The sequence below is a fragment of the Artibeus jamaicensis genome, unplaced genomic scaffold (genome assembly GCF_021234435.1).
Source record: "Artibeus jamaicensis isolate MK-2021 breed Jamaican fruit bat unplaced genomic scaffold, CSHL_Jam_final contig_1015, whole genome shotgun sequence".
Taxonomy (NCBI): Eukaryota; Metazoa; Chordata; class Mammalia; order Chiroptera; family Phyllostomidae; genus Artibeus; species Artibeus jamaicensis.
In genome coordinates, this window is record NW_026521194.1 from 12,662,261 (window position 1) to 12,685,610 (window position 23,350).

The following is a 23,350-nucleotide window of genomic DNA, read 5'->3' on the forward strand; positions in this document are numbered from 1 at the left end:
ATGAGAAACACACCACCAGCAGATCATATTACTAAAATAGTTGGTAATTTGATGAGAAAGGTTTTCAAATTCAGTACTGAAATACTGAAGCATTCTTCAAGGAGATATATCTTCTACAAACTCCTGGTGTAAAGCAAGAATATTAATGTTAATAAGCCCAGGCTGTATGTGAAAAATTAATGGAAATATTTCACTCACCCCATAATATGTTTCAATATAAAAATGTAAAGTGCAATTTAAAATGAAAAAGTAGTTATCCAACAGTCTTAGTTAACTGACAAAGTACTGCTGCCCTGAAACTCACGTTCTGGAAACAGACTGAATCAGAGCGCTGACCTCTCTCACCAGATGATCATGATCGGGATGGAGTAAATCTCCTTCTCCGTATCACATATTTCAAAATTCAGATTCACAGAAAACAAATGTATGCAGAGAGACTGCTGCTCTGGGAGCTGTGTCAGAGAAGTCACTGAGGAGCAGTGACTGGCATGTGGCCAAAAAGTGGGACAAGGTGAAGTGTCCAGGGTCCTGAGGGAGCACGTTATGATCAGTGAGATTTCCTGCTGCCAGATCAAGTCACATGTGGCATATGGTAACAGGGGCCTGTCTATTTTTACAAGTTCCCTTTTTTCCCCATCCCTTTCCTTTTTAGTGAGGATGACCTGTATTACTCTTTATTTTACTACCACTGATGTGGTGTTTACTATATGTAAATGAACAACATGCCGCAATACTCATGGTCTACTCCCACCACCTAACCCTCAACTTCATTTCCATGCTAACATATTGAAGGTGCAGTAAAATACTCATTAAATACTGTGTGGAAAAATCATGTGATGAATGTGCCAATCACCAGAGGAACAAATGATTCATTTTTTCCATTTCTAACCCTCTCTGTGTGTGAATGAAGAGGACTAATAAAGAAAGACCCCTCTGCCACCACCATGTGGCCAATGGTAGGACATGAAGAGGAGGAGAGAATTTAAGTAGAGTGATTAGAAAAAGCAAATGTCTGAGTTGGCATTTAGTTGTGAAAACAAAGAACACCTGAATTCTCATTCATTTAGAAGCAAGCACGTAAATCAGTTATATATGCTGTCTGACACATAGAAAATATTCAGTAAATGTTAAAACAATCATCGTCATCATCATCATATTAGTACTGCTATTTACTATAGTAGAAAAGATATATTTAAGTTCTCTAACAACTAAATGTATGTACCTAAAATAGGGGGCATGCGAATAGATAGATATCATGTAACAGACCAAAAATATCAAAATTCATAATCATTAGTGAAACTATATTTAAAAACAATTTAAAATTTTATGAACATCTATTTTAATCTAGTAAGAATGCACTTACTTTAAACAACTTGATGAATTATATACATAAATTTATGTTTCATTTATCTTATCTGCAATTTAAAGCCAAAATAGGTTTAAAAAATACAGGGTTGGGCAAAACTAGGTTTACAGTTGTTCATATGGAAAATAATAAAGTAACTAATAAATAATAACACAAATATGAGTTTCACGTACTCACAACTGCATAGCTACTTTTGCCTCACTCTTCATGCCGAAAAGCGATGCTGGAAAATGTTTTTAAGCAGAAGCACAAACGTGCAGCATTGCATCAACTCACTTTTTAAACACACAGTTAAAGGCCCATTTGTACTCATCCAAGAAACGAAAGCATAAGAATTGATTGAAGTATTAGACCTTAAAGTTTTTCTGACCATTAAATTGGTTTTCTGGGACTTGCTTTCTGTTTGCACAAATGAAGTCTGCTCAGTAGAACAATTTAAATTCATTTCATGGTGATGCTTTTCCTATTATGACCTTCCAGCTGCCCATCTGCTTAATAAAAGGAACATAAAAGAAGTACTAAAAAATAAAGTTTAAAATATTCATAAGCAATTAATATTTTAAACTATGTAGTGTTTTCTCATTATATTAGCAAAGCATGTTGTGTTAAAAATAAACTTGTATTAAGACAGGAACCAGAGAGATTCTATTTCAAGTATAATGAAGTGAGAGTTACACCGTGAAACACTGTATTTACATTTGTATATCATAAAGAACACACTTTTACTTGCTTCTGCCCTTAAGGAAACGGCAGGATCACATCACTATATAACATCCCATTTCAGGAAACCAGCATATCAACATCTACAGTTAAAGTATAAAATATTTATATACTCACATTTTACCATACTATAAAAACACTCTCTCCACACTCCATGTTTCCAAATATGAATGTGATTTAAGAGTGTGCTCTAAAAAATTATTTTAAGTAGATGCCCAGTAAAATGATTTATTAGCTAAATAGTTTTTTCTAAGTATATTACAGTAACCATTTAGTAATAGGTTTATTGAGTTATTTTGTTAAAATAATTTGGCAAAAGGAAGCATATAAACCTGTTCTTGTTTACCTGCATTAGTCAAAGCAAACCTTCATTTTTTCACATGTGCAAACTTGAATCAATGTATTTTGTGATAACAGTACTATATAACCAATTATTTTATTGTCTTAAATTGGTTATAAATTAGTTTAACTCAGTAAAATTAATATTGCAATAATTTTTAAATAGACAAAATTGACTTCAACCATACTATAAGAAAACTTTCATTATATTCTTAACCAAAAAAGAGAGGGCTATACCCATGTCCAGAAAAAAAATACCATCTTAATTTAACAAGCAATTACCTAAACACTAGAGCATAAAATTTTATGGGCCTCATTATTATCTTTATTTCCACAGTGTTTGTTTTTGAAAGTCATTTCATTAAATGGGTCTTTGGAAAAGCTGGGTACTTCTTGACCTTTTATAGAAGTAAATTTTGTAAGTGCAATTAGGACCCCATAGTAAAGCACTTAATTTTTCCTCAGAATTAATTGCAATTTAATTATACCTTCTTTATATTTTCTGGGAGAAGGTAAAAGAAAGTATTTCAGTATTTCAATGGTACATGTTAATATTTTAATTAATAATCCCAATCAGTATCATTTTTCTGCCTAATCTTCTGGCCTCTCAATATAACTTTTTATGGTCTGCATTGTACTTCCTTAACATCATCTAGCAAAGGAAGATAGTACTATAAATGGGGCAAGACTTAACTTTATAAAAAGTTGTTCCAGTTTCCACCATGAAGGGGAAATAATTCCTATTCCAAAATAATTCCATGAAAGGGGACAAAATCATCAATTAAGTACTCTAAAAATCATTAAAAGCTTAACTGCTTAACTAAAGAGCCAAAATGCCAAAAGCACACAGTCATTTATGCCCCCACCTTGGCTACAGAAAGGTCCGGGGATATGCTGAGCACAAGACACATTCCCTATTGCATGGAGCTCACAATGTAAAAACAAAATATATACACTAGATAATCTGATGTAAAAGGCATAAATCTCAAGATCCTTTATAAAATGCAGCATTAAAGATAAGGAGCGCCTACCCTTTCAACAGCTTGGATGGATCTGCAGAGCATTATTCTAAGTGAAATAAGCCAGGTGGTAAAGACAAATACCATATGATCTCACCTATAAGTGGAATCTAATCAACAAAACAAACAAGCAAGCAAAATATAACCAGAGACATTGAAATTAACAACCAGAGGGAAGGGTGGAAGGAATGTTGGGGGATGAGGGGGAAGGGTTGTCAAGGAACATGTATAAAGGACACAGGGACAAAGTCAAAAGGGAGTAGGATGGAGGGTGGGAGGTGGGGATGGCTGGGGTGAGGAGAAGTGGTGGGGAGGAAATGGAGACAGCTCTACTTGAACAACAATTTAAAAAATGTCAATAAAAATACAAAATAAAAAAGGTATCTGAGGTCAAAAACTGGGAGCTTGAGACTGACAGAAGAAACATTGAGATGGGCAAAATCAAATGTATACACAGGCCAAGTGAAAACAAGATGTGAGTTTCTGAGCCACTGGGAAAGGGTGGGGGACTCACACAAAGTCAGATGCTCATATGCAGACAGGCCGCACCACTTACCAGTATTACTGGGTATAGGAGACCTTGGGCTAAGTACCAGCTCCGAAACCAAACTAAGCTGGGCCTCATCTGTCTGTGACAGAGCAAGTGAAATTAAGATGTTCAAAAGCGGTAAGTAAAATCCCAGTGAAACTTTGGGAAAATATAAAGCACACATGTAGCATTTCAAATCATTATTTATGGACAACCTTAGGGGCCACAGGAAAGTTTGGAAAGTATCTTTGCACCAGGCTTCTCATGAGATTCAAGAAACTGTCTCTTCGGCTTTAGACTTGCAAGTTGGAGTGGAAGAAAGAGAGCAGATGTGGAACTGCTCCTTCCAGAGAACGAGAAGGTTTTGGGGAGGGGGAAGGTAAACAAAAGAAAGGAATAAAGAACAATAAAAAAATTCTACCTCAGATTTCCATTTAGAGTTGGAAGGAATACTCCAGTAAAGAGCTGGCTGTGCAAAGAGACAAAAAGCAGTAGGTGAAAAATTACAATCACTAACAACTGATCCTAATAATAAAAAACTAGAAACACTATAGAAGGGATTACGGCAAGGACAATAAAAACTACAAGTACATGCTGAATACATAGAAACCTCAGAAGCATAACGCTGAGTAAAGGAAAACAGACACAGAAAGAGGCTGTTTCTAAAAAGCTCAACAATACAAAACAAATCTATGTCAGTCTGAAGAACAGCCATCCTTCCAGGGGAGCAGAGAGTGGAAGGAACTACAAACAGGTGCCTGGAATGGTTGCTTCTTGATCTGCGTGCTGGTTGCATACTTTGCAAGAATTCGTCCCGCTGTATACTTACAGTGTATGCATGTCTATGTATTTTCCATTTCCATTAAAAAAAATATTAAAGCAGAGTTCCCTACCTGTGTTCCATAGGAAAAAAACAGGGGATACTACACGAATACTAAAATTTATAAATACATCAATTTTTTCTCCCTCAAAATGTATATGTAAACACATACACACACACTCTTCCCTAATTAAGTTATAAATTCAAGTAAATTCCAATGCTAATCACACACCTGCCTTCCTATAAAAATAGACAAAGTGACTCTAAAATTTATATGCAAATACAAAGGACATAATCCCCAAAATTTCTTTTAAAAAGAACAAAACTGAAAGACTAATACCATCTGACTTTAAGAACTTACTTAAAAATGCCCTGGCTGGTGTGGCTCAGTGGACTGAGTGCCAGCCTGCAAAACAAAGGGTCACGAGTTCAATTCCCAGTCTAGGACACATGACTGGGTTGCAGGCCAGGTCTCCAGTGCGGATGCATGAGAGGTAACCACACAGTGATGTTTCTCACCCTCTCTTTCTCCCTCCCTTCCCTTCTCTCTAAAATTAAATTAATTAATACATTTTTAAAAAGAACTTACTTAAGCGTAGGGGAAGGATAAAGAAGGTAATGAGGGCTACTCTATGGTGAGGGAGGGAGGGTCGACTTTGGGCAGTGAGCACATAATGCAATAGACAGATGATGTATTTTAGAATTAAGCACTTGGGATTCATTTGTCATTAACCAATGTCATTCCAATAAATCTAGTTTTTAAAAAAGGAACTTAAAGTATAATAATCAAGAGTATGGTATTAGCATGAGGTAAACAAACAGATGAATGGAACAGAATAGAATAGAAATGCCCTCACAACTACAGCATAAATTTGATTTTCAACAAAATGCCAAAAGCATTCAATGACAAATGAAAATTCTTTTTAAGGACGATGCTGGGAGAGTAATGGAGGGAAACAGGGACAACAATACAAACAAAAAAGAATGGTGCTGGAACAACTGGTTATTCCCATAGGAAATTTACCTCTACGTCCTACCTGCTATCACACATAAAAATTAAAGATAAGTGATCAACTGAAGTAAATATTCTAAATCTTTAAAGATTTCAGAAGAAAATATAAGAAAGCACCTCTGTGACCTGGGAATAGGCAATGATCTCTTAGACAAAACGTCAAAAGCAATACTGCAAAAACATAAGAAAGATGTCATCAAAATTTAAAACCTCTACTTATCCAAAAACATCATTAAAAAATTGAGGAGCTCGCCCTGGCTTGTGCAGCTCCATGGACTAAGCGCTGGCCTGCAAACCAAAAAATTGAGGGGCCAACTCATAAACTGGGAGGAAATAACATTCTGAAAAAACATGTATCCAGAATATATAAAGAACTCTTACAACTCAACAATAAAACAAAAACTACAATCCAAATAAAAATGGGCAAAAGATTTACACAAAAGCAGGTTAAATGGACAGCAAATAAGCACTCAAAATTAAATACCATTAATTATCAGGAAAATGCATATCTAAACCCGGTCAAGCTGCCACTCTGTAACGCAAAAAAGACTAGCAACGCACTGTGGTGACGATGTGAAGCAACAGGATCCCTCACGTACCCTGCTCCCGAGAGTGAGAATGGCCCAGCTTTTACGCTGAAAACAGACTGGCAGTTTCTTATCCAGTTAAACGTACATCTGCCCTTCGATCCAGAAATCCCACTCCTAACTTTTTATACAGAATAAAGAAAACATATTCCCACAAAAATATTTGTGCACAAATGTTCATAACAGTATTATTCATAACAACCACGGTTAGGAACAAATCAATAGAAAAGGAGTTAATGAACTGTGGTATATACCTTACAACAAAACAGTACACAGCACTGAAGGGGAATAAATTTGTGATAGACACAAAAATTATACATAAATTTTACAGACTTGATGCTGAGCGTAAGATGCCAAACACAAATACTAAACATTTTGTGATTCTATTTATAAAGTTCTCAAAGAGGCAAAACTAATCTAAGGTGAAAAAAAATCAAAGCAGTGACGGCTAGGGCAGGAAATGCCTAAGAAAGCAGACCAGGACAGTTTCTGAACACACAGAAATATTCTATGTATCAAGATGGTTATGAGTCACAAGACATGATCTCTTCATCCAAATTATATAGCTCTAACTTGTACATTTCAACTCATATATATTAACTGTAAAAATAACTCTAAAAGTTAGCACATTATTTGTGGGGTGGAGCATCTGGGGGTAGGAATTAAATACTGGCAGTAAACTGATGTGCTAATAAGGCCCATGAGGATTATTATTCTACTTTGTTTACTTTCTATATGCTTTTTTTATTGTTGTTCAGGTAAAATTGTCCCCATTTTCACCCCACCACACCCCCGGCCCTACCCATCCCCACCTCCCACCCTCAAACCCACCCCCTTTGGCTTTGTCCATGTGTCCCTTACACACGTTCCTTGATGGCCCCCCATATTATCCCTCTGGCTCCTCCTCTCTGGTTACTGCCAGATTGTTCTTTATTTCCATGTCTCTGGTTCTATTTTGCTCACTTGTTTTGTTGATTAGGTTCCACTTATAGGTGAGATCATATGGTGTTTCTCTTTCACCACCTGGCTTGTTTCACTCAGCATAATGCTTTCCAGTTCCATCACTACTTTTCAAGAATTAAAAAGGCAACGTATGTAAATAAATTGCTATGTACCTGCCTTCTAGAAGAAATACCACTTTGGTTGTTTATTCGAGTGTGGCTGCTGCTGCTAACAATAAGGTTGATAAAGACGATAATGGTACTATTCTACCCACTTAACATACACTGTACATTAGATACTATGCTAATTATGCTGTCATGGATGAGACAAACACAATCTTTGCCTCCATCACTTTGCCGAAGCATAGAGAAAAATGAATAAGGAAATAGAATATAAGTTATATAAGTGTAAACTGCAGTGACTTGTTTTTAAAAGGTTTTGCAATACAGAATACTGATTTGGCACTGACCATGTGCCGCATACTGTGCTAAACACTTCTAAGTGATTCCATCAAGGACAGGTAATATTACCCCACTTACACACAAGGGGAGTGAGGGAAAGTTATATTCTCACATATACTATATGGCAGAGCATCATGCATTTGTGTTGCTGTCATTAACACTGGATCTGTTCTGAACCAAAGCTTGAGAGGGATTAGTAATGAAGAGTTTGAGAACAGCAGATGCTGGGACTTCATTGTGCCACAAGGAGCTCACCTGACTTCATTATCACTGTATCATAAGTCAATCTATGAGAAGGTTATGCAGAATATAAGAATGTTCTCCCTACTTCTATCATGTCCCTCCATCCAGTCATTTCCTACACAGGAGCCAACTCCTCAAAACTGTCCATTAGCCTCACATTCCACCCAGAGGAAAAAAGAAAAATTCTGAAAAGGGACTCTACCACTTAGCTCCTCATTCCAGTCTCTATGGTCTCCTTCACTAAGCCCCAAACAAGCCACGCTGTCCCCACCATAAACTCTATGTACTTCCTTTTCCCTCTGCCTGGAATTCCCTTTCCCAAATTCACACGAGTCCTTCTTTCTCAGTATCTTCAAACAGTGAAAGGACTTCGCTCCCTCGCCTATCTACAACGACACACCCTTTATCGCTGTCTTCTCTACCCATGTTGTGTTTCCTCCCTGTACTTAACCACCACCCGACACATCCGTATCTGCCAACACCCACGTGCAGTTACAGGGCAGTAGTGTCTCAGGGTGTAAATGGGATGACGGTGAGGGGAGAAAAAGAGGCTGCCGACGAGGCAGAAGGAAAGGCAGGAGAGGATGCTGTTGCAGAGCTAGGGGAGAGGAGCAATGAAAACCAGGAGAACAGGAGCCGTGGAAGCCAGACTACAGGATGTAAAAGTACGAGTACAATGGTGTTTTCAGGAGCAAGCCATCAAATTGAGAATATGATGTACAATACCTACATTATGAAAATGAGGCAGAAAATGCTAGTCAAGATAAGAAACAACATCAAACAAACAGGTTCCTAATTAATTAAACTTGCAATCATTTTCATAGGCCTTAGACTGAGGTGAATACTGTGACCTGTCAACTACCAAATACAACAAGGTTTGCACAATGGTGTCTTAACTGTTGGGAGACTTTGTAACTCCAGTGATGTCTTCCAGTCTTCATTAAAGAGACACTTCTTCACAAAAGTGTGGCAGGTCACACTTAAATTCTACATCTCTGCATTTAAAATAATAATTGATGTATGTTTCAAAATAAAAGTACAGCTGTATTCTCCTTTTACAAAAAAAGAATGTTAAACTACTATATGTATTGTTCCTCTCCGGTAACTAGTACATTATACACTTTTACCTTCAATGTAAGTATAAATCTTCTTTAATAATACATTTTCCCCTTAAAAACGGCTGTGAGGAAAACTTCCAGAAAGTTATTTCCCAAACTTTTTATATCAAGGCATAACTGACATAAAATAATGTATTCATTTCAGATGTAAACATAATAATTTTTTACATATCACATAAGTCTAAATCAACATCTGTCACCATTATACATACATACCACACCCCAATTTTTTTTATTTTAGAATACAGTCTACATTTGGAGCAAGTGTAGGAAAACCCTCTGTTCTAAAATGACCATTGCTTACAACAGAAAAACAATTTCACTTTTAATTTTAGCAATTCAAATGATATTTCACAGTGAAAGATTTTCCCTTTTCATTTCTTCCTTCATGATTGATTCATCGGGGCTGAATTTTTTTAAATGTTAACAATGTGAGGACTAAAAAGATCTGGGGATGACAGCCCTCACAGATATCCACAGGAAGAGCTGCCATTTTCAAAGCACTCTGTGATCGGCACAGCTATCTAACATAGACTGTCTCTTTTAATTATCACAACACTCCCCAGAAGTAAATAATATTATGTATAATTATTCCCAGCTTAACAATAAGACAGCTGAGTTAATAAGTAGAATATTAGAAGCTAGGTATTTGAACTTTAAGTTCAATACTCTTTCCAGGGCAACTTTCCCCTAGATAAATATTAAGCATATAGCTTTATGATCTCCCTGATTTTTCTAGCTATATCATTAAATAGTACCAGTATAATCAAGACAATAGATAACAAATCTTGCTTTAAGAAATGGCCTTAATCCTAAAAAGAAAAACTTCAGGTCAAATTCCATCATGGGAACCCCATGTTTATTACTGATTCCTACTGGAAAATAGCCTTACAAGTCAAATTTAAAAATCTGTCTGATGAAATATTACTACTTGGGCAAACTTGTGACATAACAGATATAGTTTATGGGTTCTTTTAACAAAATTTCCATTTTGTTAAAAATGGAAAAACTCTCCATTTTCTGAGAATGTCTCCAGCAGAATCAGGCTGCAGGGACGCACTTCACCAAAGTGCACTGTGAAAAGATGATGAGCTTAATATCCACTCAGTGATATAAATATTAGGCTTCTACCAAGGGCCAATTATCTTTCCTTCAAATTGTCTGTGTCAGGTAGATTAAAGCAAATAAATATCTTCCTTTTCTAATTTGTTAGAGTTTAATTATATCAAATAAAGTCATGAAATCCAAAGACCTACAACCAAGATTGCTCTATCCAGCAAAGCTTTCATTTAGGATGGAAAGGCAGATAAAGTGCTTCTCAGATAAGATCAAATTCAAGGAGTTCACCATCACCAAGCCCTTATTATATGAAATGTTAAAGGGACTTACTTAAGAAAAAGAAGATAAAAAAGATGAACAGTGAAAGGACAGCAAACTCACAGTTATTAACAACCACACCTAAAACAAAAGCAAACTAAGAGGACAGCTAGATCAGGAGTGAACCATAGAAATGAAGATCATGTGGAGGGTTAGCAACAGGGGAGTGGGAGAAGAAGAAGGGCGGGAAGGTACAGAAAATAAGTAGCATAAATGGTAGGTAGAAAATAGATAGGGGGAGGGCAAGAATAGAATGGGAAATATAGAATCTAAAGAACTTGAGACATGTGGTCATAAACTAAAGGGGGGGAATGGTGGGGGAGGGGTGTTCAGGGTGGAGGGGAATGAAGGGGGGGGAAATAGAACAAATATAATGGCATAATCAATAAAATAAAAAAATATATTTAAAAAATAATTATATCAAATAAGATAGATTTCAGAGATTACCGTAAACCAGTGAAATTAACACTACATTTTAGCAAATACAGTATATTTTATAAACATTTAGTAATCTAATATTTTAGCAAACATAAACAAGGGACAGGCCCTGGCTGGTGTAGCTCTGCGGGTTGAGCACGGGCCTGTGAATCAAAGGATCAAGGTTCGATTCCCAGTCAGGGCACATGCCTAGGTTGCAGGCCAGTTCCCAGCAGGGGACACACAAGAGGCAACCATATATTGATATTTCTCTCCCTCTCTCCTTCCCTTCCCCTCTAAAAATAAATGAATAAAATCTTAAAAAAAACTTTTTAAAGATTATTTTTAAAAAAAAACAAGGGACAGATCTGAGTGATATCTGTTTTAATCATGGTTTCTTCTAACGTTACATTAATAATTTCATTTGCTAATAGTTTATATGGTATCGATTATAATTATTAAATATAAACAACCAGCAATCAACAGGATTATTCAATACCACTGGGGAAAAACTCATTTCACAAAGAGGCACTATTCCAAAGAAAACGAGCTAACAAAGCAACAATGCGACGGTGCAGGAGCAGACGCGGGATGCCAGGCAGCACTCTGAAACACCTGCTCGTCAAATGCCCGCTGCTCCCATTAGGCATCTGCACAAGACCCCAGTGGGCATCGGGCCAACGGCGTGAATTGCTTCTGAGAACTGGAACCTAGAATAGACAGATCGCTGGTCCTCACAGCATATTATTCTGTGAATCATCATACACTTCTACCTAAAATGTGGAAGGCCAAACGGCACATCCACAGATAATATAAAATTCATATAACTTGAAAAAACAGTTGTATGAGTGTCTATGTGACTGAATAAATAACAATTTACCACCTCCTTTTAAAAGTAGGAGCTTATGTCAAATGTTTCTGTCAGTATGCAATGAGTCTTATTTCATCAAGGTAAACTTTTCTTACAAAGATCTTAAAAATATTACGTTCCTATATGGCATTTTAATCTATTTTTTGTTTTAATCTGATTCTTTAACAAAGAAAGCTCTTCTTTAAATAGTTTAATAAAAATTAATGAACAAACCTTGAACTGTCTTTACTCAATATGCAAGCACTGACTTTCCATCTAACACTGTCTCACAGGAACAGATTTACACAGGTCGACACACTCACAGGTTTGTCTTTGCCAGTATAACACTGTTCATTGAAATCTATTCACCCAAAACTGCATGTCTTCCATTAATTTTAGAAAAAAGAAAGATGCAGAGAGATTTAACTTCTGTTAAGTTTCTCCTGTATGTATAAATTTACTCTAGAAAATTCCTAAATAAGTTTCCTTCAGGAAATTTTCAAATACTGAAATTCTTCTACCAGAAATACACCAGCTTCTTCATTCCTCTCTGATTTCTGTAATTTTATTATTATTTCAGGAGTTAACTTATCTTCACAGGGGAAGATTTGACAAACCATGAAAAGATTATCAAAATACATACAGAGGTGAAAGTTATACAACAAATTAATCATCTCCTACACAGGCCCTGCATTCCACCCTAGCTGATGAGTTACAGTTGGGAATGTTCTGGTCATCTGTCCAATTAGTTTGCTAGTGAAGCCTTTCACATTCTTTCCAACTAGAACTTAAATGTAATTCAGTTCTTCAGAATTAAAGTTCTGGTACATTAACCACCACCCACATATTAGCCTCATTTAACTCTTTATTTTTACTTAGTCCAAAATAAAGAAAAAAGTCAATTAAAAACTGACATACTCAGCTGCCTGTTTGTAGTGCTTCAAGTCTTTCTTCAAATTTTTGTTTTCATTTTCTAAAAGCATATTCTGGGTGTACACATCTGGGACTTTCTCACCACCGCTAACTTCAGTTACACCCTTCTGTATTAATTCGTACCTAGAATAAAATGAAACAAAAAGCTTTATGTTGTTTCTTCTTAATTTGCTTATGTACAACTCAAAAACTTAAGTCTTCGGGAATGTTTACAGAAATTAGTTTGCTGTATTATTTGTATAAATTAAAATGTTAACATTCATAAATTCTTTCTAAGGATTGATGAATTGTTAGGTACTAATATCATCAGGTGTATAAAATGTAACTGAACATCTGCTAGGTTTCATGCACTAATCTAGACACTGGAGAAATTAACCAAATGGTTCAAGGCTGTACCTCATGCAGTTTATGGAGTTTTGACTCTGGTGTGGATAGTGACATGTTCTGTATGAATAAAATAAAGCAGGGTAAGAGAGACTGGAGTGGAGAGGGGTGAGGTTGTTGGCACCGCTTTGTACAGGGTGTCCAGAGAAAGCATGACTGAAAAAGTGACATTTGAGCAGAGAACTAAAGGAAATAAAGGAATAAGCCATGTGGATGTGTGTGAGAGGAGCATTCTCGGCAGACAGAAAAGCAAATGTAAGGGCCTGAGACAAGGAGTGCTTGGCATGTAAAGTAGAAAGCTAAAAGCCAGTGTATCTAGAGTGTCCGGAGGTGGAGCCAACTGACTGAGCAAGAGGGAGAGTGTGAGAGGTGGGTCAGGACAACCGGAGGGAGGCAGAGGGAGGGGTGCGGTTTGACTCTGAACTGGACTGAAGTCGCAGGCAGGCTGTGAGAGATAAGTGACACTGATCTGATTTACGCTTTTAAAAGACTTATCTGGCATCAGTTGAAATAAGCTAACTCCAGAGTAGCAAGAACAGAATCAGACTAATTTGGAGAGTGCTGTGATAGTCCAGGAGAGAGAGAATGGTGGCGTGAACAAAACAGGTAGCAGTAGAGATTATGAAAAATGGGTCTTTTCTGGATATACTTATAAAGGTGGAGCCAACAGGCTTTTATTACATATCAGCTGTCAGATGTTGATTAAAAAGAGAAGTCAAGAATAACTCTGAGATTTTGGGGTGAGCAACAGAGAGGCATCTACTGAGATGAGGACAAACACAGTAGACACTGGGTGGTTAAAGAAATCAAGGAACTTTTCCTATTTGTGTTCATTGCAATATGGAAAGAGAGAAGTGAAGAGTCCAGGGACTGTCGGAAGCATGAGGAGAAGAGGAATACTGCTAAACAGAGACTGAAAACGGAGAGGAATCAGTGAGGTACTGGGCGAATATGAGCACAGTGCCTAAGGGACCAAGTGAAGAAGTGTGGTGAGAAGGAGGAAATGAATGACAGTGACAAACGCTGCACGGAGCGTGGGCAAGGTGCAGTCACTGGAGTAAGTTTCAGGAAGTCACGGGAAAGAAAGCCAACCTAGAGGTATCAGAGAGTTGAAAAGGACTCGTGGTAACCAACTTTTCCAAGGAGGTATGATTTATGCAGAGCCAAGAAAACAAGATGAACTTAGAAAAGGATACAGAGTTCGGGATATTTTTTGATTTCTTCTTTCTTTTAATATATGATGTATTATTGCACATCTGTATGTTTATGAGAATGATCTAGCGGAAAGGGGGAAAGTGTACAGTGCAGGACAGAAAGGGGACAATGTCCTTGAGTAGCCAGAGGAGCTGGGGTCCAGCAGGGAAGAGCAGGAGTGGCCTTAGATGACTAGGTGTATGCACAGGCCCTGCGACAGGTCAAAGGGTAACTGAGGACAGAGGCAGCAGGCTGGTAGAGAGGCAGGCAGGAGTCGTGGCACTTCTATTGTGTCAGTGAAATAAGAAGGAACATCAGAGGATCATTCACATTTGTAAATAGTTACAATTAGAATCATTATATGTAGAAATTAACCAAGCTGAATATAAAACAGAAGCATAAAAACATTTCAAGTAATAAAGTTATTAATAAACAAATCTCTACTTTGTTAAAAATAAACAAATCTGCTATGGATGGACTAAACATTAGTTTTAAAATGTATAATTATCAATATTTTCACATTATACATTTTTATTTTTATTGCACATTGAGTCATATGTTTTGATGTTACACATGTTATCTGAAATTAAGAAAAAGTCAAGAGAAGCCCTGCATAATATCCACAAGGATAAGATAATTGAATCAATATTAAGTAATACTTGCCACAATTTCTAAAATAGCAAACAGATAACCATTTAATCATAAATTCACTATTTTATCCAATTTGAAATGTGATTTATACTTATCTCAGAAGAAAAGACATATGGATTGACAGAAGAACTGGACCATAAAGTTTTTCTGAGCATAAAATTGGTTTTCAGCAACTCGCTTTATTTAATGCACAAAAAATCACTACAGAAATTATTTCAATAAGAAAAACAGTGATATAGAGTCATTCTCTAATTTAAATGCTCTGCAAATAAATATGTAATGAAATAAATTAAAATAAGACATAACACAAATAACACATTACAACACATTTATCTTAGAATATTCAGAAGTCACTTACCAAGCAAAAATTATGCCACACATGTAAAAATACCCAACATGACTTTAAACTCACTAAAACTTACGATTCTATAGGTAAATTAGAAATTTTAATATACAAAATCTGGAAATATATTCTCAGTCAAATCTACATTCTCCTACATAAGATTTTTTGGTTTTGTCTCAGGTGTATCTGTGTGTGAATTTTAAAGAAATATCCTGGTCTCTACTTCTTCCTCCTTAGTCACTTACCCTTAAAATAAAAATGAAACTGTTCATATGGGGGAAAAGATGGTCATGTAAGTATTAGGAACTGAAAATAAAACACTACCAATAGAACTGCCTTGAACTACTGCCAGTGAATTTACATTAATGTTCTTCATACTCACCACAAGGTCCATAAACCAATGACAGTGATACAGAGAGAAATACATATATTTCATGGAGAATATGCATAAGCTTTCACAAGACATGTGTATATACCTAAAGAGTTTAACACGCACTCCCACAAATGATGACTAACTACTATGACAGAATTTCGGTGAACATCTAACTGGTGCAGTAAGAGTAGGCATTACTTTTCCTTCAAGATGGCACTTAAGGCACAGCATATAAAAGCCCGAAAAACAATCATCTAGGTAATAAGCATCAAATGAGAATCTTTCCTCCATATTTACAAAGAGAATTATAGAAATATTTCACAAGTGAAGACAAAACTGCTTTAACTATTGCCCAAACTGAGGATGTTGGAATCCCCAGCACTGTCACGACATAACTGCTTCACAAGAAAGATAGAGGACAGTTGAACAAGTCTAGTACTGGCCCCTTGATTCTTCAAGCCAATATGGAAAACGGGTACAAATCAAAATATTCCTTTACTGACATTTTTCCAAGATCCCCTGTACAATTCCACAATTCAGCATGGCGGGGAGGAGAGGTGCTGACCGCCACTGACTGGCTGCCACACACGGTGGCCTCCTAACCTCTCCCAGCCCACCCACACAATGGAGGTACGATAGCAGCGCCCTGCTCTATACAGTTGTTGGGAGAAGAAGAAAAAGCATGAAAAATCGAGACAACTGTACCTAAGAAACAAAACGTAAGGCAAAACAATTTTTTAAATGTCATGAATACATACTAAACTAAAAAAATGACAACAAAGTGCCTTCCTGAATGATAAGCTTCTTAAGCTTATCTTCTTAAATATTTTTAAATGCTTCATATTTAATGAAGACTACATTAGTTTTGGTTATAAAGCACATGTTAAGTATTCACTTTCAAGCCTGCCTTCTTGAAAACATAGTACATAAAATCTATGTATATATATTTACAGAACTCAAATTTAACATATTGTAGCAGAGTAAAAGTTAGCAGGACAGAACAGTCACAATATTCCTGTGTTTAACTGAATCCGGGCTGGAGAAAACAATTATTACGACATGACCCATAATCAGAAGTCAAATCCTAATCAACTGACAAAACAACGATAGGTTTCAATGACGAAGGAACAAAAAGTAGTTGTGTGGTTTTCAGGGAGAGACAGTAACGTACACACAGCACCACATATACTCCCCACACACACCGTGCAACAGAAGGTGTCATGTTAGTTCTAGGCTCTGGCTCTAAACCTACCCATTACCAGAAAGTCTTAACTACACTGCCCACGTTGGAGTAATTCTATAAATTATGCCAAATTTTATTGGCTAAAAGCAGCAATATTTATCTCTTTTGAAAATTACAGGACTATACTATTACAAAATTTATAATTTCTTCTACAATTAAAAATTTAAATTAGCAGTAAAATATCATAAATAACTTTACTATTACCTATGATATTTTTATTACCACCCAATCTTCAGCACAGGCCAAACTGGAGATAAGCAAGAATTTGAGTAGGAAGTGAAGGAGTGAAAAAAGAAAGAAAAAAAACTTATTTTCAAAAAATTTAGCTATACAGGGAAAAAGAGTTAGAGAGGATGGGAGGAACCACAGAGGGAAAGGTAAAGAAGAGCAAGAACGTCTGTTCCTGGTGGATGAGTTCTGACTGCGTTCACAGCAGCACGATGGCCCAGTGGAGTCCAGCGCTGAGTAACACGTGCTCAGGGAGGGTGCTTAAAGCGCACTGAATGTTTTGTCCGCTTTAACCCCTCTTCATTTTTGCCTCCATGGAAATCATCACTGTCCACAGAGTTCTTCTAAAGAGATATATATTACATATGCACACATATATATGTATAAAATCTTTTTTTTTGTAAACAGCAAGAAATAAAAAAAGGTTTCTTGACCATACGGTTTCTGCTGTGACTAATTAACTTTGCTGTTATCGCCTGAAAGCAGCCACGAACAATAACTTAAAAGTCATGGTTCTGTTCCAAGAAAATTTTATTTACAAAACAAAAGGCAGGCTAGAGTTGGCCCAGGGGTCTTAGTTTGTTGACCCCAGATTTAAAGGATTTACTTCAATTACTGTTTGACGACTGAAAGGACATAAGTCAAATTTCAGGTTTTTTGGTCTGGGGTTTTTTTGTTCCTTTGTTTTACAATCAAACAATGGAAAAACCTTGTTTTAAAGAATTCATAGCAATTGTATGTTTTTCTCCATAGTAAAAATGATATAAGTAATATATTTAATATTCATATAATCCCACTCTGCTGAATACATAAAGGTCTCTCTCTGACCAAAGTCAGAGATGCTCTTCCTGAGTAAAAGCAGCCAGTACAGTGTAATCACAGTGCAGGCAACTTGCGATCTCATTACAAACTGGCTGCCAGGGATAAGGATAAAATTATTTGAACCACTGTATTATTAAACCCATATATTAAGATATTTCACACAAATTTTACTTAATGATTGTAATATTATGCTAAGTGGCATGCTTACTTAGTGTTCTAAAATTCCTACCACAATTGTAGTTTCCTAAAATTTCCTCTCAATTGCTAAATGTGAAAAGATAATATGACAAGTATCTATTTGTGCAGAGTATGCTGGTTCCACATTTCTCCATGGGGATCATTTAACACTTTAGGCTGACCAATCCTGTGAGCGCTGTATGTGCTAACACACATCCTCCGAAGAAGAAAAGGTAACTGAACCTCATTAATCTTTCATCTCATTAGTACTACAAGTTAATCATCTACTTTTACAAAAATGTACTTATAATGCATTTGTAAATGTTTTAGGGGCATTTTCATAAAAATCATTTACACAATTTCCACATTTAGTTGGAACAATATTATTTTACTGCCATTAAACTTGACCTTTTTCCGAAACTATAATAAAAGTTTTTCTTCCTTTAATGTATTAACATTAAATATGCAATTTAAAGTATTAAAACATATCTCTTCTATGTGTATGTTCCAAGTAGATGAGACCCAAAGAAAAGCAAAAGATAAAAACTACACCATAAATGTATTAGTAAAAATGAAAGCTTGCCCCTACATTTAAAATTAGGATTATCTAAAAAACATTATAAACATCTTCATATACCATATAATTCCCCTTTCTATAATATGCAATGGTTTTTAAAGACCAAACATATTTTCATATCCGATTATGTAATAACATTTTATTGAAGAATGCCAGGACTCTGAAAACATGCCTGGTGACATTACTGCTATAGCAAAGGAATAAACACAGCATATCTGCTAAAGTTTATAACATATGACTTAAATATTTCAATTGTAACAAAAAAATCTTGTCTTTAGTTATCATTTGAAATGTTTCCACTTCTACTTCTACATGAAGAAAAATTTTAACTTATATATTTATGTATTTTTTATTGTTGTTCCAGTACAGTTGTCTCCATTTCTCCCCCACCCTACCCCCTCCTTTGGCTTCATCCACGGGACCTTTATACATGTTCCTTAACGTGAAGAAAAATTTATAGAAAAAGAGAATCAATCATTTGTGTGAGTAGAAAAAGGCGGACCATTACATTACATGAAAAACAAGCAAAGTGGTATTGTTAGTAGGATTTCTTAATGCAGGAAATAATGCCCTGACCAATTCTGCAGAAAATATTAGGAAAAACATTTCATAAAGTCACTTTGTATTATATCATATAACTCCAGAATGCATTCCAGTTACTTGACTTTTGAAAATCACCTCATTTTGAATATCTGACAATGGTGTTGATATAAATGTATTGGAAACTGGTACCCGAGGATGTGCATTTGTGTGTTTCCACAGACGGGTCTGGGGGAGGTGTGCCATGGTTTCAGTCGTGGGCATGGGACAGGTTTCCACCCATTTCATCCACTTTGCATAAACTGGGTGACTTCAGTGTCTAAGAGGGTTACAAGTGTACACATGAAACACTGTTAGCATTTCCAGAGAACTCTTTATCTACATAATTACTTACCATTCAGACTGAAAGCAATCAAGAGTTCTGGTCATTCCCATCTTGATCAGAAAGTTGCAGAGAAAGTCTTCTATTACTTCAGGGACTTCACGCTTTGAAGGAAGGACTGTTTTCTGCTCCTGAAATTTAAATGCACAATTAATTATTTTGGAATCATCAAATTTTTTATTAATGGCATTGATTTATTCACTTACTTGTTCATTTTTCAACTATGTTTTTTGAGATGGACAATAATCAAAGGGTAATCACTAGGGATAAAGCAGTGATAAAAACGGCAAGACTCAGTCCTCACAACTATTAACCAAGTGGATGGAGACAGAAAGTGAGTGACCACTTTAAAAATATAGTATGGTAGATGGTACTAAATGTCCACATTAAAAAAGCCGAGGATGAAAACTAGAGGGAGCTGAGAGTAGGGCAGAACTGTGTGTGGAATCTGGCTGCTAAGCATGTAACCGAATGAAGAATGATTTCCCCGAAAAAGCAGCATCTGAGCAGAAATCTGCAGAAGAGGTTCCAGACAAAACATTAGCAAGTACAAAGGCCCTGAGGCGAGAGTGTAATTGGATTGTCTGAAGACATCCAATTCTTGTCTGCAGGCATCATCCTTGTTAGCCTGCATTCATTTTCTTTTCATTAGGAGAAACTTCTTAATTTAACTGTCAATCATTTGGATAGACAGACCTAGTTTCTCACACACGCAGAAACTCAGCAGTGGACTTTTCCTTCCCATTTCTCCTCCTCACACTGCTAGTAGCTACAGACCAGGTTACACAGAACACACAGCATGACTACATAGAAACACAGTGAGGAAAAAGAATCTCTGTTGCCATAAGAAGTTCTTCTCACAAGTACTATATTCAGCCTCAGCTGCTGTAGTTCAGTGGATTAAGAGCCAGCCTGTGAACCAAATGGTCACCGGTTCAATTCCCAGTCTAGGGCACATGCCTGGGTTGCAGGCCAGATTCCCAGGAAGGGGTGCTCAAGAAGTAACCAAACACTGATGTTTCTCTCCCTCTCTTTCTCCTTCCCTTCCCCTCTCTCTAAAAATAGATAAATAAATAAACATTTGAAAAAAAGTACTATACACAATTTGACACTGATGTGAATTACTTGTAGGTGCTATACCATTCAAAATGGTGGAGAGTTGAAGCAAATTTGGGGGTTACAGAAAATTCCTAAAATGACTACGAGTTTTAAATATTTCTTTTAGAAAACTTGAGCAGAGTAACTTAGACTCCCGTTTCTAAAATTGCTGTTAAAGGTATTATATAACAATGTTAACATACTCAGGACCCTGTACAAAACACCACGAGAGGTGCCACAGTGGTAGGTACCACAGTTGGCCTCGTATAGTGCACCATTTTCTGCCCAAATATTTGAGGAAAAAACAAGGATGCACATTATACATGGGTAGTACTAATTCCATATCTATATCAATGCCTTTAATTCTTTTATTTATGCTGATGCATTAAAAGTGTAACTCTAGAAAACAATAATGATATCTGTATGTAAAATAATAACCTGAAATATGATCATTGGTTTTGTTTCTAAATATAAATAAGTTTAAAAAATTGAATTAAAACAAAAGCTTTTTTTCCTGAAAGTTGGGACCAAAAAACACAGGTGCACATTATACATGGCAAAATACAGTTTCTTGTGCTCACCTCGAGTCTTGCATTCCAGTGGACAATTATACGGAATTGTCCGGTGAGGGCCTAATACAGTCAGATGCAAACATTTGTTATACAATAGTAAACACTACCTTGAAATCTGGGGTCCATCAACTTGAATATGGTATTTCATAGGATTAGATGAATGGCAGTTGAAGGAATCGGGAACACGGGAGGTTAAAACGGGAGAATGCACCTCCTTTAGGCTCTTCCCACGCCTGTGGGCGGCTGTGTGTGCGCATGTTGGTATGTACGGCTGCGACACCGCTGGAAGGTTCCTGCAGTCTCCAAAAGGTGTTTTCTTTCTCCCTCTTCCTGAATACTTCTGATACGCATACTAACAATTCTATATAATCTTCTGCTGCACTTTGATCTCTATTACACATTTTATACAATTCTCCTACGGCTTTATAAATTTAATGATGATGTTAATAAAGTACCTCAGAATAAGTACAAAAAGAGCAAGTACTTTACTAACTAGCAAATATGCCTCTCTTTGAAGACTGCTCAATTATAAAAATATGTCCCACTCACATGTGACCCAATAGTCTGCTGGTGACAAAGGTGACTCTAGCATATAGTTCAGTTTTATACATTGAAGTTATAAATTTGAATTTTCCTAAGTAGAGAGGTTTCTAGATAGTGTAATGAGGGCAACAGGAGAGAGCTGCTTTGAAAAATGATAAAGCAGTAGGCAAATAAAGGCTTTGTTAGGCAAACTCTTAGGTTGAAGTTTAGAGCGAGTCAAGGGAACTAAATGGTAAAGGAAAAAAATAAGCTTTCAGAAACAACAATAAACAAACAAATAAATAAATAGGAAGTCCAGTGGACTGAAGAAGGTCTAAATAAAAGAAATACAAATTTACTAATCCCAGATTATTTTGTTATAACAACATAATTCTTGGCAAAAATATTTGAATCTGAATAACTGAAATTCAGAAAAATCTGAATAACTATACCAGAAAAATTTTATCATAAAATTCTATAAAACTTCTCAAAAATCTATGTTCTCAGTACATGTTCATACTCAAAAACTACATAGGGCTTTTGCTTCAATGGATTGTATCTATCAATAGTTACCATATTAGAAATTAAATTTTTAAGTATTTATTTTTAAGTAACTATAAGAACACTTTTACCCAGTAACATAAATTGGCATAGTTTTATAAAACAGAACTATATTTTGCGAAGACAAAAATAAATTAGTACGAAGAGTAGCACTGTTAAAAGTTTTGCAAATCTCTGTAACATGCAGAGAAGGTGGCTGGACCCCAGTGTTTGCTTCTGCATCAACCTGCTGTGATAAGTTACCTTGGTTGAGCCATGTGAAGAAAATTCAACCCAGACATACGCAGTCAGAAAATGGAGGACGGCACAAACCCCCAGCGGATGCCAACTATACTTTCGGAACTACTGATAAATATGTTAAATGACATAACAGTTTTGTTCCGTCACCAACCTGTCTTCTATAAAAACACTTGGCATTTCAAAGAAACGCCTTCTATCCACAGAGGAAGACGAGGAGGAGGAGAGGAGATGCCAGGAAACCTAAGAAGTGTATTATCTGTGTGCCTTGCTACTGTGATCTCTACAGATCAAAGTTAGAATTTTATAAAAACTAAGTTATTAGAGAAGTATAGCAATACAAAGTACCTTGGAGAGTGCACCACCAAAATTCCCCAAACAAAAAGCCAAGAACCAAAGGGATTAAAGAATTATACCCCCCAAAATGGCAATAATACTATTAGTAAGAAGGCTCACAGTTTAGAGGGGGGAAACCCCATGTGAACGTAACTGGACTTTTTTCACAAATACATAAAATATCTCTAAGGAATATAAATGTGTGTATCCTATCTCCACTTATATTCATATTTAGAAAAAAGACTTTAGTTTCAAGAAATACCTGGCAGTATAACAAAACCACACATCTGTTACAAATTAATAACATTTCCTACCCTTCTTAATTTTTTTCAATAATCCCCTTAAATATATTTCATCTCAGAGTCAGAAACCTTGCG

At 36.2% G+C, this 23,350-nt stretch overlaps 1 protein-coding gene across 1 annotated transcript in view; it reads right to left on the minus strand.

Moving 5' to 3' along the window:
* Window positions 1-23,350, minus strand: part of SPAG16 (sperm associated antigen 16) — a 752,806-nt gene that overhangs the window by 716,452 nt on the left and 13,004 nt on the right. The window contains exons 4-5 of the mRNA XM_053672035.1: window positions 19,660-19,778; window positions 12,719-12,856 (exon numbers count right to left, since the gene is read on the minus strand). Coding sequence (XP_053528010.1) covers window positions 12,719-12,856; window positions 19,660-19,778 — 257 coding nt within the window. The remainder of the gene's footprint in view (window positions 1-12,718; window positions 12,857-19,659; window positions 19,779-23,350) is intronic.